This window comes from Sminthopsis crassicaudata, chromosome 5 (genome assembly GCF_048593235.1).
Source record: "Sminthopsis crassicaudata isolate SCR6 chromosome 5, ASM4859323v1, whole genome shotgun sequence".
NCBI lineage: Eukaryota > Metazoa > Chordata > Mammalia > Dasyuromorphia > Dasyuridae > Sminthopsis > Sminthopsis crassicaudata.
In genome coordinates this window covers 299,426,404-299,445,219 of record NC_133621.1, presented here as the reverse complement: position 1 = coordinate 299,445,219, position 18,816 = coordinate 299,426,404, and the positions used below count along the sequence as shown (strand labels likewise).

Genomic DNA, 18,816 nt, shown 5'->3' with positions numbered 1-18,816 from the left:
GCACAAGCCTTGAGTTCAGGAGGACCCAAGTTCAAATCTGGTCTCAGACACTTAACACTTCCTAGCTGTGTGACCCTGGGCAAGTCACTTAACCCCAGCCTCAGGAAAAAGAAAAAAAAAAAAAAAAAGAGAAGAGAGACAATAAATCAGCTCCCTCTTCTCCAGAAGAGCCCTTCAAAGATGAGAAGATGGAGATCCCACCTCATTCACTCCCCATCTTGGGGATAAACTATCCCAATTTTTTGTAGCTATAGCAACTTATCTTGGGGATAAACTATCCCAATTTTTTGTAGCTATAGCAACTTATCTACATAACACTATAGTTTTAGGAAACCCCACCAAAAAATACTCCAATTAATGCTATCTCCAGTTTACAGGGGAGGAAACTGAGACTTGAAGTTAACCTGTTTGCTCAACTGAGACTCGAAATGAGGTCCAACATGTTCATCCTCCCCTGCATCCTAGGGTGAAATTTTCAACCCCTGCTCTGACAGCCTTATCCCCCTGCTCTGGGTTTGGGTCAGTTCTGACACAAGGATATGGAGTCAGGAAGAACTGAACTCAAATCCAACCTCAGACACTAGCTGTGGGATCCTGGGCAAATCACTTTACTTCAAGCTGCCTCAGTTTCCCCAACATAAAACAGGGATAAGAATAGCACCTACCTCTCAGGAGGGTTGTTGGGAAGATCAAATGAGATATTTGTACAGTTCTTAGCATATGGTAGGCATTTAATAAATGTTTGCTTTCTTCCTCCCTATTAGAGAGCTCATTCCAGGTTAGTATTGATCCATAAATATTTAAAACCGGAAGGAATCTAGCTCAACCACCCTGCTTTGTAGATGAAGAAATCAACCAATTAATAAGCATTTATTAAGCACCTATTATATGCCAGGCTCAGTACTAGAAATCAGCGATAGAAGGATAAAAATTAAAAAGTCCTTACCTTCAAGGAGTTTACAATCAACCAAGGGGAGTAATTCATAAATAGAGAAATATCCTGCAAAGCAACTAAGATAATTTTGTACTGGGGGTGGGACAGCTAAATGGTCCAGTAGTTAGAGTGTTAAACTCAGTCAGGAAGATCTGAATTCAAGATTAAGAGCCTTACTAAGGCTTTTACTAAGGAAGAGAGCCTTGCCCCAGTTGATAAAATGATCAAAAGATATGCTCTGTGTCCAAAAGGTTAGAAATTCATTTGTTCTCTTTGACCTAATAATACTATTAGGCATGAATACCAAGAGATTAAAAAAGAAAAAAGGAAACTGACCTATCTGTACAAGAAATATTCACAGCAGCTCTCTTCTTAGGCAAAAAAAATTGGAAATCGAGGGGATGTCTATCAATTGAAAATGTAGTACGTATTTGTGATGGATTATTGTTCTATGGGAAATAATGAGCAGGATGTTCTCAGAAAAAAAAAAAAAAAAACCTGGAAAGTCCTATATGAACATAACTCAGGTAAAATGAAATATCCCGTATACAGAGTAAGAGCGATGTTTTGGGATGACCACCTGTAAGTGACTTTGCTGTTCTCAGCAGTACAATCATCCATGACTATTCTGAAGGACGAAAAATCCTCTCTGTACCCAGAGAAAGAACTGAATGTATCTGAATACAGATTGAAGCATTCTCTTTTTTTCTTTATTTTTCCTGAAGGTTTTTATTTTCATTAGGGTGGGAGATCCATGTTTCCTTTCACAACATGACTTTTATGGAAATGTTTTGCATAATTTCACATATGGTTTCTTAATTATGGGTGGGGATAAGGGATAGAAGCTATAACTCAAAATTTATTTTTTTTATATTTATAATTTTTTCACAGTATATATGCATGAGTAATTTTTTATTTATAATATTATCCCTTGTATTCATTTTTCCAAATTATCCCCTCCCTCCCTCTACTCCCTCCCCCCGATGACAGGTAATCCCATACATTTCACATGTGTTACAGTATAACCTAGATACAATATATGTGTGTAAATACCATTTTCTTGTTGCACATTAATTATTAGCTTCCGAAGGTAGAAGTAACCTGGGTAGATAGACAGTAGTGTTAACAATTTACATTCACTTCCCAGTGTTCCTTCTCTGGGTGTAATTATCTCTGTCCATCATTGATCAACTGAAAGTGATAACTCAAAAATTTAAACAAACCATTGTAAAAAAAATTTTTTAAGTGTAACTGGGGAAAAATATTCAATAAACCAAACACAAAAATAAAGCCCATGGCCTTCAGCATCAGAACAAGCTGCCCTGGTAAAGAGATAAAGGACCGGGCCTATGTCCGTGAGCAGCCTCTCCCTAGCATTGTCACGGATCCATCCCCTTCTTCCTGCTGTGGTGTGAGGACCATCGTGATCCCGGCACCCTCCCCTTCTGGCACCCGAGACCAGATGTCCCTCTGGCTTGAACTTCTCCTGCCTCCGTGGGATTCATGAATTTCAGGCACTAGCTTCTCCTCTGAGCCAATTAAACTTTGTCACACTAAAGGATTATACCTTTACTAATTACCGAGTTTTGATTCTTTGGTGGAACTCTTAAAATCTCACACCCGTGGGGCTGGACTGGGACACTATATAAACGTACTATCACCTAACCCACATTTATCCACATGGACTCTGTAATAAACCTAAGACAGGCTACATCTATCATCTAACAGCCCAATAGAACATTATAGGGGACTCCACTAAGTATATGTTCATAATGAATCCATGCCGGCTCCCAATGACCGCTGCTTTCTTGAACCATCATGAATGTCACCTAGAATCTTGCTGAGTGATTAGTATTAAGCCTGTTGGTCTGTACTTTCTGAAATCCACTTTTTTTTTTCCATCTTCTTGAAAAATCAGACCATTACTCCATCCCGAATGCTTTAATGTCTCTCTTGGGCTCCATGATTTAATTACTGGCAATCATATTTTCAGTCTTGAACACGGTAATTATGCTATCCTGCTCGACTTTTCAGGCAGAGCACTTTCAAAGTCACGTAAACAAGCATTTAATAAAGGGATTTAAGTGTTGGAAGTGTTCCACCATAAGAACAAACTGTAGCAATTTAAACGTTTTGTTTAAATTTATTGAGAAATAAAATAGACAAAGCTTCTCAGATCCCATCTAAATTAACTGTGTTTCTCCCCCCAGTGAGATGGGGTAGGATGAGCCAGAAGTCCAAGTTTGCTGGTCTGGGCGAGACTGGAGGTGGCTGAGGACACGGGGTGAAGGAGAGGGACAAGAATGAGGCAAACAAAAAGTAAAGACCTGTCCCCGGGGACGAGGGGGTGGGGGTGGAGAAGGGGCTCCAGCGAGTTTCACAGGAGAGAAGAGTGAGCGAGTCTCAGATGAGAGGGTGAAGGGACCGTGGGCCAGACCCCAGAGGAGAGCCGACAGTGGCAGGGTCAGGAGATGCTCGGGCCACCACAGAAACAAGGTGGAGGGAGGACGGCAGTCTGACTTTCTGCTGGCCCCCTGAGGGTTAACCTCCCTCCCCATCTCCTCCAACCATCCCACCCCCCTGCCACCCCAACCCCACCTCCCTTTAATCACATCTGATACTGAGCAGCCCAGCAGGGAACAAAGAGGCCATTTAAAGAAATGGGGCAGAGAAAATGACCCCCGCACTCCGGGGCGGCGGCCCGGGATGCCTGCACAAAGGCGGCATTTCAGGACTGAAATTTCAGCGCCCGATGTGATTAAAGGATTCCATGAGCTTGGGGCGGAGGTGGAGAGTGGGTGATGGGGGGGGGAGGGCCAGAAAGGGCACAGCTTAGCTCCACAGATTAACCCTCTCCCACCTGGACAGCTATTGGCCGTCCCCCTCAGCCCAGGCAGGGGTGCCGACAACCTGGGATGGCTCATCCCTTCCCTGCCCATCCTGCTAGAGGCAGGCTGGGGTCCTTCCAGCTCCTGGGGTGAAACGAAGTTTGAGGGGACAGCCAAAAGGACCCAGGGATCCCCTCTGAGGCAGGGAGGGAGTGGGCTCAGTCACTCCTCATTACCTCTGGGGGAGATCACAGACATGGCCCTAGGAGCTGCAAAGGGAAGGCCCGCCTGACAATATAGAGGTTCCCTTCTGAGTCAGGAGCAAGGCCGGCACTCGGGGTCTACCCGTCCCGCCTTGGCCCAGAGAAGGTGCAAAGAGAAAGGGGAGGGCCGGAGGGGTGTGGCCAGGGCCCAAGGCCCGAGGGGGGGTACCTGGGGAAAGCGGGTGTCAGACCCTCTGCTGGGCAGCTGATTTGTCCAGGGCTCCCAACAGGGCCAGGTGGGGCTGGGGGAGGAGGGGGAAGGCTGACTCCAGTCCTGTGCTTCCTGCTGGTACACCGCTCCTGAAAGGGGATCCCGATGGGTGATAAGGGGCTTGGGGCAGGTCCTCAGGAAACAATGGGTGGCTTGATGAGACCTGCTCTGTGATACTCCTGAGAAGCCCCCGAAGTCAGTCCCCATCGGAGGAAATTGGAGGTTTCCATGGCAACCAGCTCCCTGGGCACAAAGGCCAGTCTGTGTGCTGGGGAGGCAGCTGAAGTGTCTCCCTCCCTGCAGCAGCCACGGTCTCTTGTGAGCTGGGCTGGGGGGGGGGGGGGGTGTGCAGGGGGCTGCAGAGGTTCTTAGAGAGCTGCTGGGGGGGCCAAGCCAGAGCCTGGCACCAGCTCCCAGGAGCCGGGCAGTGGCACCCAAAGGGGGAGGCAGCTGGAGTATGGAGAGCAGGAGAGGGTGAATAGGCTTTATTATCCATATAGAAAAACAAAGAGAACAGAAAAACTGCCAGCAGGCCGGGGCCAGGGCTCAGTCGGTGATGATGAGCTCGTCCACACCCCAGTCTTCATAGCTCCCATCGGGCAGGTAGCGGCGGATGATGATGGGGATTTTTCGAGCTCTGTGGGCAGAAGGAGAGGCTTGAGAGACAGCAAGCCTCCATGGGCACCTTCATGGGCAAAGGCAGGCACAGAAGGGTGCAGAACGAAAAGGTCTGCTTATCAAAGTGAAGAGGGGAGGCCGAGAACCTAGGAGGTTCGGAAAGGAGGCTCGAAAGCCCCTTCCTTGGAGGCAGCTTGGCCATGTAGAGGGCCTCTATGTGGGGTAGCCAAGAAGGCCGGGGGTACGGGGGGAGGGGGGGAAGAGGCAGGGCAGGAAGGTGAATGTGGGGCTCTCAGATAACTCACTTGAGCTCTTTCATGGCGATGAGCAGTGGGTCAGTCTCCCCTTCCAACTCCACCATCACAGGGGCGCACATTCTGCAGGAACAAAGGGACAACATGGGCACACTCCCTTTGAGGGAGGGAAGAAGAATGGGATGGGTTGGAAGGACAGCAGCGTGCAGAGACAGCTCTGGACATGAAGAGTCTGGATCCCTGAGCTGGCAAGGAGTAAGGAGCAAACCACTGGGCTCCCTGGCCTCAGGCCCTCAGATGAGGACTCTTTTTTTTTTTTTTTTTTTTTTAATAGTCATACTTTATTTTATGGTTCCAAGTGGATTAACCAAGTTTCATAATAATTATTCGATGATATTGATGAATATTGATAAGTGATTATTCAAAAGATTTGAATCTGAATGCCTTTTTGCCCTTTAAAAAAATATCATAAATCCAGGACGATTATCCACTCCTAAGGATACTCTAAGGAATTTTCAGATGAGGACTCTTAAATGCTCCACGGCCTCTCCCAGCTGGGACCGGATGTTCTAGAGCGGTTCTCAGGTCTGAATTCTGGGTGAACCCTCCCAGCTCAGCTGTTCTTCATGGCCCTGCTCTGACATTCTGTATTTGCTGATGAGAGAGATGACATAGGAAAGACCCTTCCACTGTACCCTGAGATATGGGCAGGGTTTGGGAAGATCAATCCAGGCCCGTGGACAACAGGAACAAGTTCATACTCCGATAAGGAAGTTAGCTCTGAAGGTTAAGGGTCTTGCCTAGGATGACCGAGCTCTGGGTGGCCTACACCCACATCTCTGGGGCTGGCCGGGCCTCTGGATTCCAAACCTCTTAGCCAATCCCTTCCTTCCCCCTTTCAGCCTCAGCCCCACACTTGACATCCTATTCCACAATGAATTCCAAATGGACACTCGACCTGAATATTACAGATCACACCATTAGCAAATCAAAAGCAGCACGGCTTCATCAGTCCTAGTCAGGGCCAGGAGAGCCCTCTCCAGGAATCCTGCCCGAGCCTCAGTTTGTTCATCCATCAAATGGAGGGCAGAACACCAGGGCCAGCTCCTTTGCTGAGCTGCCGAGGCCCCTACTTTATAGGGATGATCAAATGAAACTCATATCAATAGCACTAGAGACCATTAATGCCAGAGAGACCCTGGAATTGATCCAGTCGGGACTCCTCATTTCACTGAAGAGGAAGTTAGGGGTGGAGAGAGGAAGTCACCTGCCCAGGGTCACCAGGACTCGGATTCCCTTGGATCCCACACAAAGGCCGGTACAATCCACCCTTGTCAAAGCCGCCGGACACTTCCAGGGAGCCTTCTCTTACAGGGAGGGGAGGGGCCTTCTGTGGGCGTCCTCACCTCAGCTCTCACTCCACCAGATCACAGGAAACCTCAGCTGGAAGTAACCTCAGGAGACATCAGTCCAGCCAGGCCACAGCAAAGCCAAGAGGCCCCATGGCCCACGCTGAGTCAGCCCCAGGGCCTGGCTGGAGGAGAATGCAGGGGCCTGAACAAAATGCTCTGCGTGGTCCTGTCCAAGGCTGACCATGAGAAAAGCCTCAGGAGAATGGCTCTGGGTGCACTATCCCCTCAAAATTAGTGCCTGGAGAAACCACCTTCCTTCACACCCTAAGGGAGGCAGAGGAAAGGGACTCCCTCTGCTGGATGATGTAATTACCCAGCAGAGCTGTTGTGAGGGAAAACAGACAGGTGAATGAATGCTGGAGAAGCCTTTCTGCCTCAAGAGAGACTGACAACAGGCCCGGGGTCACCTGGGAAAGATGCCGCCCATTTCTTGTCTCTACCAGCTGTGTCAGGGCAGGGGCAGACCCTGTCTGGCCCAAGCAGGCTGTCCCTCTGAAGCTGTCTTCCCTGGAGAGGAAAGCTCGTGGTGAGGAAGATAATGGCTCAGGCTTCATCTTACAAAAGGTTCTCACTCAGTCTTCCATCTGATTATTACTAATGAACTTGGTGGCCTTTGAAATGGGGCCCGTAGGACTATTTCCCTTTTGGTGAAATGAGCGGTTGGGCTGGACCCCGAGGCCAGGGCCCTGGGGAGCTCTGACCCTCTGTCCTCTAAGGCTCTGCCTCGGCCACTCAGGCCAGGTGGGATGCTTCTCCAGGCCTTGGGTCGCGAGAGGAGTGGACGGGCCAAGAGCTGGGGTCCCATTCATACCGACCCCCCTCCCTCCGGGCTTTATTCATGAGGAGAGGTGCATGAGGTCTGTGAGGATACTTTTACAGGAGTGACAGCTGACTCTGTCCTGTAGGTCTCCCAGAGCAGAAACCATCCAATTCCTAAAAATCGGCTCCAGCCGCCTCTCAGCTTGTGATTTAGGCTAGCAAACAGGGGGACTACTTAAAAGGCCTTGATCCCAGGGATTCACGAAATAAAACCCTTAGAGGCACTAGTCTAACTACCCCCTCCTGTGAGATTTTCTACTTGGAAGCATCTGGACCCTGAAATGATCTCCGAGATCTCTTCTAGCTCTAAGTACTCAAGGCACAGAGGGAGGAGCCTGCAGTACGGGGATGTGGCCAGCAGGTGGCGTGGCACAGCCCACGTGGCCTTGGCGCTAGTGACCAGCAGATGGCGAGGCTGCAGCAGGAGCAGTCCTTGACCACCAGCCCTGCCAGCTTGGCCACTTTCCTGCCAAACCTCACCCAGGGCGGCTGTTAACCTTGAGAAGGGCTCACGAGCACACTGGGGCCCACTGTTCTGCTTCTACTTGAATTCCAAAATTAAATGTCAGTTTAAGCTAAGCTTGCTCGTGCCCTGATGGAGAACTTAGGGATCCTTCAATCAGCCTCTTCTGTGAACTCCCCCTACGTGGAAGGCCCTGTGCTGAATCCCTAAAAGGACACAAAGATGTTTAAAACAGAAGCTGTGGCTTCAAGGAGCCTGGAAAAATCTACGAGAAGAGGTGCTCAGCAAAGAATGATCTCCAATAACAGGAACCCCTGGAGCCCGTCCAGCCCTTTCGAAGTCATGAAGTCCTACTTTCACATACATTTCAGACAATCTCCCTTGCTGGAAGGAAAGGCCCGTCCTCCAGTCCACCCTGAGCAGGGTTCTCTCTGGCCTGAACCTACAAACCTCCAGGTGGAAACTCCTTCAGTAGAAAATTCTCCCTCTACTGAAAGCAGCAACGTGACTGTAGGAGCTCATAAGTCAGAAGACTTGGGTGTGAATCTCGCCCAATGATTACTATCCATTCCAACAAGTCTCTGGGCTGAGAAAAAGAAGGAGCAATTGGCCCCTGAGGTTCTTCAGAGCCTGACCTTTGTCCAACTCTTGATTTTACAGGAGTGCAAAGAGCCCCAGAGGCCCCTGGGCCCAAGGAGGAGCTGGGATCAGAGCTCCCCAGCCCCTGCTTCCTTCCCTGATGCTCCATACCCTGCCATCCTCCCTTTATTGAGCCAAAGTCTGCCTCTCTCTGTCACTGATTCTTCCTCGCACCACTACAAATTTTCCTTAGCCCTGTTCCTTCAAACAGATCATCCTGCACTTGCTTGTCAAAACTCTTCCTAAAACGTAGCCTCCGAATGCAGATGTGGCAGGCCCTGGGCAGAGGCTGCCGGACTAACCGTGTGCTCCCCCGGCTGGGGGCTCCCCCGCTGCCCTGATGCCACACCGGTAATGCCAGTGAAATCAGCGCGTTAATGAAATTGCTACCTCCCCATTTGTTCTAATGGCGTGGCTTAGCCACGGCCTCTCAGTCGGCTCGTGTTTAGCGCCAAGTCTGAACTTGCACACGGCGGGGAACATTCATTTCTTTCCATTTTGTCTGGTTAGCCACAGCCCATGGGAACACCGTCCCTCCCAGAAGTGTCACCTCCACCCCAGCCGCTGATAGAAAGGCCCAACAGAACACAGCCAGGAACGGACTGCTAGGCACTTCTGTCAGACCCAGAAGAGAAAGTTCCTGCCCCCCAAATCTCGGGACTGCCCAATCATTTAACATTAATCGCTGGTGATTTTACCGGTGGCAGTGACGTGAAAGAAGAGGCTAAAACATCTATTTTTCCCTACCCCCGCCAAGGACCCTGGGTCACGCCCACCTGACGGCCTACTGAAACCTTCCTTCAGTGCCGTCTCCTCCATTCAAACGTGAGCTCCTTCAGGACGGGGCTGACATTTCTACATGTCCCAAATGATTTGTTCAAAGAGCCGAACGAATGCTTCATTCACTCATTTCTACCACTTAGGTTCTGGGACACCCAGACTTCCCTTCGTCCCCTCTTCTCATCTTGGGAGATCCCAAATCAAACCCTAAAAGGAAAGCAATCTCTTCCTCAATGAATTTGTGCTCCTGGCTCTTTGCTGCATCTCTTTAATGCCCTAATACTGCTCATACCACTTCTCTGTGCACCCGCTCCACTTCTCACCACAGGCTCTTGCCATTCGAAAAATCTAACACTCTTAGCACCAGAGACATGAAGGGGAGGATCCCCAGACTGGAGGCTTAGGGGAGGGACTTTCAAGTCATCTTATCCATGAAATCCAGAGGAACAAAATGACTTTCAAGAAGTCAAACTGAGCCCTGGGCTTTGGATTTCTGCGTGACTTTCGCAGCTAGGGGGCACTGCAGTGGACAGAACATAGAGACTGGAGTGAGGCTGACCCGAGTTCAAATTTGGCCTCAGACACTTAGTAGCTGTGTCACCCTGGGCAAGTCACTTCACCCCGCACGCCTCAGTTCCTTTTCTAGAGTATGAGCCGAAGAAGGAAACGGACAACCGCTGCAGCATCTCTGCCAAGAACAGCCCAAATGGGGTCGTGAAGAGTCGGACGTGACTGAACAACAGTGAAACCTTTGATGTAACTGGGTCAATTTCCCAAGACCTCCGAGGTGTAGGAAGTCCTATCACAAATGCAGATTTCAGCCCATTAAGAGGTGAGTGGATCAGATCTGAGGCAGCGGTCACCAAGAGGATATCACAGAGTGACAGGCTTGGATGAAGGCTGTGAGGCTGCCCTTGGACCCAAGTTGTCCTGGCTCTCAAACTCATCATTTTCGCTATTCTGCCTGCTGCTTTTTAGAGAAGATACCTACAAAGTCTGCTGAAATGAGCTGTCGATGGAAGTGTTGGGGGAGGGGCGGGAAGGGGGTCCCCACTTACGCAATCTGAAGGGCCCGTGTGCCCAGGACCCGGGCTCGCTCGTACTTGGTCATGTAGGGAGTAGTGATCCTCTTCTGGTTTGCTTGCTGCCGTTCCCCAGAGGGGAGGATCTCCACATTCTCCTGGCCCTCCTAGAAAAGGAGAGGACACTGGGAAGTTTCCTTCTGGCTCAGAGTAACTTCCACCAGACACAATGGGGAAGTACAACTACAGGTTCTCCCAACAGAGGTCTTGGAGCACGGTTCCCACTTCCAAGTGTCAGAGTCAGTTTGGGGGAACAGAAGTTTAAAAGACTTTGCCTGCCAGGCCGAAATTCGGTGGACGGAAACACAGGCTCGTGGGGAAGCCCCCGTGGAGCTGCCTCATCCTTCTCCATCCCAGGAGTCCACAGTTTGACCGTGGCTCTCGCTGTGCTCCCAGGGGAGGAGAAGAGCCACGAGCTACCAGAGTGACAGGCTGCTCTGCACCCGGGGCTGGGGCAGTGAGAGAAGCACAGACCTCCTCGGGGTTCTCCAGGTCATCGAGGCCCTCGTCTTCCTCCACGTCATCGAAGTCATCTCCATCGTAACTGGACAGGAAGAAAGCACCAGCACCGTGACCCGGGGCTCGGAGAGCTCCCCGCGTCCAGCCTGGCGCAAACCGGAGAAGCTGGGGTCCGCCCTCACCGTACAGAGAGGCCCGTCTCTCCCCGCGTCTGTCCGAGTCTGACCTCGGGATCCCCAGTGCCGGCACGCGCTGTGCGCCAAAAGCCGTGCAGAGCACCGGGAACCGAGAGACCGCAGCCGCCCCGCCAGAGGCAGCGAGCAGGGCCAACAAGGGGAAAACCCCCGCAAGGTCATCTACGGGTCAGGGGCAGGGGCAGGACCGGAACCCGGGTTTTTCTAGAACATAATGCTCTCTGCCCGGATCTCTTTTCACCCATTTCTTTTAACTCTGAGCCCCCATCTCCTGGCCTCAGCCATCCTCCATCCTTCTCTTCTACTGACCCCTCGCCCTATCTCTCCCTTTCCTTCTCTGTCTCCTAGTCCTGCCCCCCCATCCCTCTCTCTACCTGTCCCCCTTAATTCCACCCCTCTATCCCCCTCCCCCTTCATTCCTCATGTCTATCTCTCTTAGCCCCGCCCCTCCATCCCCTCCACTTCCGTTCCTTCTGTACCTATCCCCGCTCTCCCCGCCCCTCCATCTCCCCTTTCTACCTAGCCCGTTAGTCCTGCCCCTCCATCCCATTCCCCCATTTCCTTCATTCTACATGCTTATCTCCCTTAGTCCCGCCCCCCATCCCCTCCACTTCCGTTCCTTCTCTACCTATCCCCGCTCTCCCCGCCCCTCCATGCCCCCGGCTCACTTTCCCGCACTCACTTGTCCTCGTTGTCAGACATGCCTGCGGATGCTCGGGCTTGGGCCGGATGGCCGCCTTGGCCAGGAGGAGCGGTCTGGAGACAGCGCCTTCTTCTCAGCACCCACTAGCCCCAGCCCCCGGCACTGTGTCGGGCGCTACCCAGACTCGCGCCTCCGCGACCAGCCTCACGACTGCGAGCGCCCACTTCCGGGTTAGCTCTTCCAGAATCGGCTGCGCCTGTGCAGTGACCACAACGTATACGCAATTTCCGGGACTAAAGTAGGGGCGGAACCTGGAGCTTCCGCCCAGAGAAAGGGCGGTAAAAAGCCGAGGGGTGGAGCCTGGTGCTAGGAGGGGGCGTGGGGCCGCCGTCGTTATGGCAACGGAGGAGCCGGAGAGCTCTGAGCTTGGCGCGCGGCCGTTCCCTCGGTAGACGGAGGTGAAGACGGAAGCAGAGCCGGAAGCAGAGCCGAGAGCGCTTGAGGAGAGGGCGCCGAGATTGTCCCGCTGCAGCGGCAGAGCCCGGTGCGCGTACTTTGCAACGGAGGCACTACTGAGAGTTACAAAGGGGAGGGAAAGTCAGAAGAGCGGATCTGGAGGGGGAGGAGCGGGTGTTGCCATGACACTTGGAGGCGGGGCCTAGAATCGGGAGGTGGGATACGTAAGCGTCGGTGAGGGGCGGGGCCTAAGGGGAGGGGTGTGGCTGAGGAGGAGGTGCCAGAGGCGGGTTCGTGAGAGGCGGACTCGGCCATTGCCATGGTAGCGGGGGCGGAGCTCAGCTCTCCTGAGGAGAGCTTGGAGCCCGAGCAGTTGTCTTGGCAGGGTAGGCGGGGCCTGCCCTTGCCGCATCGTTGCCATGGTAGCCCGAGGCGCCGGCTGCTCTGAGCCCCATGGATCCAGCTGCAGGACCGGAGTGGTCCGGAGCCCGTCCCTGGGGAAGAAGGAAAGCCCAGGGGCGGGTGGCCGTGGAGGGCTTGTCACTTGGCTCTTCCCCGACAAGGCCAGCCTGTCGCGATAGTTCTGCCAGCATAAGCGGGAAGTTTGGTCTGCCCTAGTGATTGCCTCTCCTCGTCGCCGCGAGTGCTCCGGGCACCTCTGGAGAGCGCGAGATGTTTCCCATCAGGCCTGGCCTGGGAAAGGCTGAAGCTAGACTGCTAGGGGTCAGAAGGAGGCCACGCCCCCCACTAGGAAACCCCCCATCTCTACATCTCGCACCTCCGAAAGCTGCCCCAGAGCAGAATGGGGGGCCCTGGGAAGTAGCGAGTGCCCTGTCACTGGAGGTCTGCGAGAAGAGTCTGAACGGCTGCGGTTCCAAACGGTGGAGAGATAGTTTCCATTTCCGGACCTATGCTGTGTGATCTCCTTCATCCCCGATTCAGTGATGAGTGATCCTCCAGCTTCCGGTGTCTAGTTAGAGGGAGTCCCAATGCGCATCCATCCCCCCTAGTTCCGCCAGACTCCCTCTGGCAGCCCGCAGAAGCAGCGTCCGTCCCCATAGTAACCTCCTAATGCAGGACGGCTAGCCCTTCCTCTCCCGGGAGCTCCACTCCAGCCGACACCTCCAGCCCTTTCCCACGCCATGGCTCAGCGTGAGCCCTTCCCCTCCCCCTTCCAGCTCCAGCTCCATACTTTGTTTTCCACCCCCAGGGTTTTGCCATGGCAGCAAAGGGGAAATCAGGAGCGGTGGCCAAAGGTACTGGCTTTTGGCAAGCCCCCCAGACTACCTACACCCCGGAGACCTGCCAGTTGCTGAAAGGTCAGTGGAAGGACTGCCAGCGGAAGGGCCGGTCAGGAAGGAGCCCGCGGCCGGAAGCCCCGGCCCTCACTACAACTGTTTGTCTTGCAGTGATGATGGAGGAGTCCAAACTTACCAATTTCCAGCAGCGGCAGCTCATGGATTCGGTGAAAAGTAATTGGAAGCGCCGCTCCTCCTCCTCCCCACCCCTCATTCCGATGGCACAGTCCGTCGCTTCTCCCTCCGGCCCGATCCCTGCTGCTGTGGCGTCTTTATATTACCGTGTGCCACCTGTGCACGCCCCATTTCCCCACCTGTGACTAGTCCTTACGGTCTCTTTTGGTGGTGGGGACTCCCTTCCCTTCACAGACTCATTTGCTTAGTTTCGCTGGGATGTTTGGGAGAGAAATCTCATTTTTTTAAGAAATTTTTTTTTTTGTCTATACATGGGCTTTTTTTTTTTTACATTTTCCTTATGAATCATGGTTGGGAAAGAAAAATCAGCAGGGAAAAACCACAGGGGAAAAAAAAAAAAAGCAAGGAAAAGGGGAAAAGTGAACCTAGCACGTGTGGATTTACGTCCGGCCTAGTTCTCTGTCTGGGTGTGGACGCGGTTTCCACCCACTGGCCCGCTGGGAAGGAGCGAGTCTCTCATAGTTGATTCTTAGAGTTCCTCTGTACAGCGTGCTCCTGCTTCTGCCTGATTCCTTCAGCATCAGTTCATGGAAACCTCTCAGGCCTTTCTACTATCAGCCTGATGGCCATTCTTATAGAACAATATCCCCTTCCTTTCATATGCCACAATGAACTTAGCCATTCCCCAAAGCTTGAGCATCTACCCCTTTTCCAATTCTTTGGCAGCACAGAAAGAGGTGCGCATTTTGCACGGGTGGGTCCTGTTCCCTCCTTTATGATTCCCTGGGGATACGGACCCAGTAACGGCGCCGCCGGGTCAAAGGGCATGCCCAGTTTGATAGCCCCTTGGTACAGTTCCCAATCGCTCTGGGGAGAGAAATCTTGAGGGAGCTCTCTTCTGCTGGCCGTAACTTTTTCGGAAAAGAATAGTCCTCGGAAAAGCCGTCCAACTGGAATTCTGCGGGAAATGTTCCCGAGGCCCGACCCTGGCTCTCCGCGCCCTTCTCCCCCTGCTCCCCTCTAAGTCAGCCTCCTCCCGCACCGAACGAGTTCCCCTTACGCTCTGTGGACGTTCCTCTTCGCCTCCAGTGGGTCTTTGCCCCACTCTCCTTATCCAGCTCTTGTCCATCTTTTGTGACCGCTCATATTCCGCCTTGTTGGCAGAGGATCTCCAGCCTTGTCTCTCTTCCACCCCGTGGTGGGTCATTCTTGGACCATTTCTAGGGGTCGGTACCGGGGCGGGGCCTGTGGTTTCATAGACGGACTGTCCAGGCGATAATACTCTGCTCTGCAATCAGAGGGCCGCCTAGCCAGGATGTTGAGTGTTACTGTCAGGCCCACTGTGCCTTGTCCCTCTCCCGAGCTGGAACCTCTGGAACCATCCATTTCAGTCCCCCCCAGTTAGCAGCCAAGCCAGGATCTGAGCTGGGGCACTCGGCTACGTCCGTAGCTACTCTTCCCGGCATCCTCGTACTAGCCGGTGATGGTCTCTCTTTTATGACAGACACTCTCATGGTCTTTTCACGAGACTTTTGTCTTGTATCTGTGGCTCTGCTCCTCCCCTCCCTCGGCTCATGCCGTAGCCATTCTTGGGGCCCGTTTACTGAGGACCTGTTACATGGAACACCCTGACCTGAGTGCTGGAAGCGGGACGTAAAGAGGTCTAAGTAGCCCTTCCCTCATAGAGGGCCACAATTAACCTGGCTAGACTGGAAGCCCATTAAGGAACTGCAAAGTTTACTGAAGACTAGGAGGCAGGAGGGGGTCACTTCCTTGGAAGAGCAATTCTGAGGCAGGAGCGAGTCCCTGGAGAGCACATCTTGCTTAGCTGCCATCTAGATCTTGGAGCTCTGGGGTAGAGCAAAGGCATTTCACCCCATTAGGAGTTTGTCCTTGCTAAGTCCTGGCTCTCCCTCCTTTGAAGGACTCAATCCTTCCCCTTCTCCCTGGACTTTCACATCTTCCCCCTGCCCCCAGCCCCATCTCCACTCTGCCACCCGGACAGTCCCCAACACTGGGGGGGATGTGCCACTTTATGCACTGGAGCCTCGGAAGCCCGATCATCCTCTCGGAGACATTGGGAAACCGAGGCCCAGAGGGACCAGAAGTGGGCTCCAGGGGCGTGGGCCTTTGCCTTCTTTCCACTCCCCTCTCCCCAGGAGGCGATGCCCTACCCCCTCGGTGCAGCCCGTCATCCAGCCAGAAGCCAACGCCCAAGAGAGTCAGCACCTTCTGCCTGCCACCCATCCTGGGCCCGAGGCCCCATCTCCGCCCTGCCGAAGTCTGCCAGGCTAACGAGGCCTACAGCCGAGACCAGTTCAAGCCGAGACCTTGTCGTGAGTGCCGAAGCCCCGGGCCGGGGGGAGCGGCCCCCCGCCGAGGATGGACGCCGGAACGGGGCGATGCTCCCCAAAACGAACCCCAAAGCTCGTCAAGGGATCCCACCCAAACCTCTCAGAATGAGCACAGCACAAAGGAAGAGGAAACAGGGTGTCCAACGGAGATTTATTGGGGAGCTCTGCCCTCTCCCATCCCCTTCCTTCCTCCCTGAGCTTCATCATGGAGGGGGCTTCCCACCCCACCTCAGCTCCTACAAAATGGCCCTTCCCTGTGTCATCGCCATTTTGGCCCCGCTCCCTGCCCTGTGGGTGCCCAGCACAGAGCCCTTCCCCTTCTCTCCGTCCCAGAGACGCCGGGCCTTGGGTCTCCCGCCCCTCCCCCTGACTTGGGTTCTTGTTGGGATCCTGCAGGAGACACAGAGAAGGAGAAGGAGCGGCTCCAAGACATATTTACTAATGGGAAAGAAGCCATTGAGAAGAGGAAAAAGAAGCAGTCTGCTCGGCAGGCCAAGCCTCTGCCTTCGGACCCAGAGCCAGATAGATTTGAAGAATGTAAGGCACTAGGGGCCCGCTCGGGCCTGTGGGGGGTTCCTGGCCCCTCGCCTGGGCCACCGGGGGCTTCCATCCCGCTCAGAACCCGGGGCGGCACAGGAGAGGGGGCAGGGTGTGATGGGGCCCCCCTTCCTCCCCAGCGGGGGTCCTCCCCTGCCTCCAAACAGTTCAGGGCAGGCCCTGAGAGGTGGCCCGGATTGGGGAGCTCCACCCCCACCTGCCAACGAATGAGTCTTGTCTCCTCTGCAGTGGTGAAGGAAGTCCGAGAAAGGCAAGAGTTCTTGGCTGAAATGCAGGCCCTTGGCCAGGGCAAGCAGTACCGAGGAATAATCCTTACTGAAATCTCACAGGTGGGGCGCCCCCGGACCTCGTGGCTCGGGGGGCACAGGCGGCCTCTTCGGCTCTCTCCCTTGACCGTCCTTTCTGCCCCGCCTTCTGTAGAAACTGCGGGAGATGGAAGACATCGACCAGAAGAGAAATGATGAGCTTCAAAAGGTGCTGGCCAAAGCCTCTCCTTAAGGAGCCCACCCGTCCCTGGGGGCAGGGGCAGCGGCCCACTAGCTGGTGGGCGTCAACCACCCGCCCTTTTGTAGCCCTGCCCGCCGCATTTCTGGAAGCCCGTCACCGGTGGGGGCGCAGATCCCCCCTGATTAGAGAGGCCCCGCTTCCAGAGCGCCGGACAGAACCCAAGAGACAGTGCCCAGCCCCAAGCCGCCACTGCCCATGGCGCAGGAGGCCTCCGTGCTTGAAGAGACCGCGGCGGCAGGGAGCTCACATTCCACTGGCCCCACGCTCTCAGGAACTGTCTCCCAACGGGGGGCCGGGGTCGCTTAACCACCAGAAGGGGAGGGCCAATAAAACTGTGTTGGGGAAACAGCAGCTTTGTTTCTGAAGGACAAACCTCATTTAGCACCCTAGAATCTGAGGGCCCCGAGTGCTTGGGAGCCAGGAGCTATAGCTGCCCTTTGTCAGCACTCCAGGGTTTGCCCAACATCATCTCTACCCAAAGAACACAGAATCAGCCATGTGGCCCAATTCATTCACCACAGGAGTCCTGCCCTCCCCCAGGATCCAACAGATCCAGCCTTAGCTTGAACACCCTCCCTTCCTAGCTCTGCCTTCTAGGGCCAAAGTGGGGCTGACCCTCCCTCCAAAAGGCAGCTTCTGCCCTGGTGGGCTTCCCTTACTCGGCCTAATCGGCTTCCTCAAGGGATCTCCCCCTGCCGTAGACTCTAGGCCCTCCCCCATGGATGCTGCCTCCTCTGGACACTCCGGCCAGGATGGTGTGCCCAGGGCCCAGCAGCCCCTCGGCCTGAGACAGCCCCGGCTCTCTCAGAAGCCACTTCACATGGCTGACTCGTGGAGTTTGCTGTCCGCTCCAGCCCCAAGAGCTCAGAACAACTGCTGAGCAAACTTCTCCTCCTCTGGTCCTTCTGACATCAAGTGTAAGACATGACATTCTCCCCCTCGTCTCACCTTTCTCTAGTAATGGGCCCATGTTCCAGCCTGGATCCCACATGAGCTGTACCCCCACCCCATGGCCCCATACATGGATGAGCTCACTGTCCAGCTTTCACAGAGGGCCCAGATTGCTGCGGATCCCCATTCGGACCCTCTCAGCCTAGGGAGGGAGGAACCAAGTGGATTAGTACTAACTAAATGAAGCCCAGCATGGTTTGGCCTCTGAGGCAGGATGCAAAAGCAAGTCACCCTCCCGCCTCCGGCAGCGTCCCCTCACACCATGCTCTCTGCCCCATCACTCATCCCTAATGGTGAAATTTCAAGTATTAGTAGCAGTTTACGGGTCACTGAGTGCTTTCCACAAAGCTCCTTTGATCCTAGAAGCAGCTGCCAGCCCCTTTTCCCAGCTCACGCTGAAGGGATACTAGGCAGTGTCACTGGGCAATGGATGTCCCCAGGCACTAGGGACAGGAGCTGGGATTCCCAGCCATGAAGTCCAAGGGCTTCCCCCTGAAAGGCTGCCAGTCACATCTCCAATCAGGATGCCACGGAGAAGACGCAGGCGTCCTGGCCAGATGGGCCCGGCAGGACGGGCGCTGGAGATGGCACCTAAAGACCAAGTTCAGGTTCACATCCCGGGAATGTCTAAAGCTCAAGCAAGTCACCTCTCGAGCCTCAGTTTCCCCTCTCGAGAAAATGGGAATGTAGTCTAGAGCAGGGCTGCAGGCGGTGTGGCAGTGGGGGGTAAATGCCATCTTCAAGGACGATGGGAGAAAATCTATTGTTATAGGAAGGGATCAGACACCAGTCGGTGCCAGAGGGGTAGATTTAGGCTGGAGATGAGCCTCTGAGAAGGGCCGGCCCAGAAGGCGGTGATTGGAGAGGAGGGGTTCTCCATCAGCTTTGGATAGGATTAGATGGTCTCCAAATTCCCTTTCAGTTGTGACATCCTAAGATTCTGGGCTCGGGTATCTCC

The 18,816-nt window shown here is 53.8% G+C and overlaps 2 protein-coding genes across 11 annotated transcripts; one reads left to right on the top strand and one right to left on the bottom strand.

The window, feature by feature from the left end:
- Positions 1 to 3,057: 3,057 nt before the first annotated feature.
- On the bottom strand, positions 3,058 to 12,009 carry POLR2F (RNA polymerase II, I and III subunit F). Its single transcript, XM_074271686.1, has 5 exons — positions 11,639 to 12,009; positions 10,778 to 10,847; positions 10,280 to 10,410; positions 5,160 to 5,231; positions 3,058 to 4,873 (listed from the first exon to the last, which is right to left on the bottom strand). Exons 1-5 carry the CDS (start codon positions 11,656 to 11,658, stop codon positions 4,783 to 4,785), a joined length of 384 nt encoding a protein of 127 aa, XP_074127787.1. The 5' UTR covers positions 11,659 to 12,009; the 3' UTR covers positions 3,058 to 4,782.
- Positions 12,008 to 17,258, top strand: C5H22orf23 (chromosome 5 C22orf23 homolog). 10 transcript variants are annotated; one of them, XM_074271684.1, is made up of 7 exons: positions 12,008 to 12,143; positions 13,266 to 13,374; positions 13,465 to 13,527; positions 15,648 to 15,824; positions 16,239 to 16,379; positions 16,629 to 16,729; positions 16,821 to 17,258. In XM_074271684.1, the coding sequence occupies exons 2-7, from the start codon at positions 13,275 to 13,277 to the stop codon at positions 16,896 to 16,898; spliced, it is 660 nt and encodes a 219-aa protein (XP_074127785.1). In that variant the 5' UTR covers positions 12,008 to 12,143; positions 13,266 to 13,274; the 3' UTR covers positions 16,899 to 17,258. The 10 variants fall into 10 exon arrangements, with proteins under 10 accessions (XP_074127785.1, XP_074127778.1, XP_074127786.1 ...); XM_074271685.1 differs by having other exon boundaries at positions 12,047 to 12,270; XM_074271681.1 differs by lacking the exon at positions 12,008 to 12,143 and adding an exon at positions 12,464 to 12,778.
- Positions 17,259 to 18,816: the final 1,558 nt, after the last annotated feature.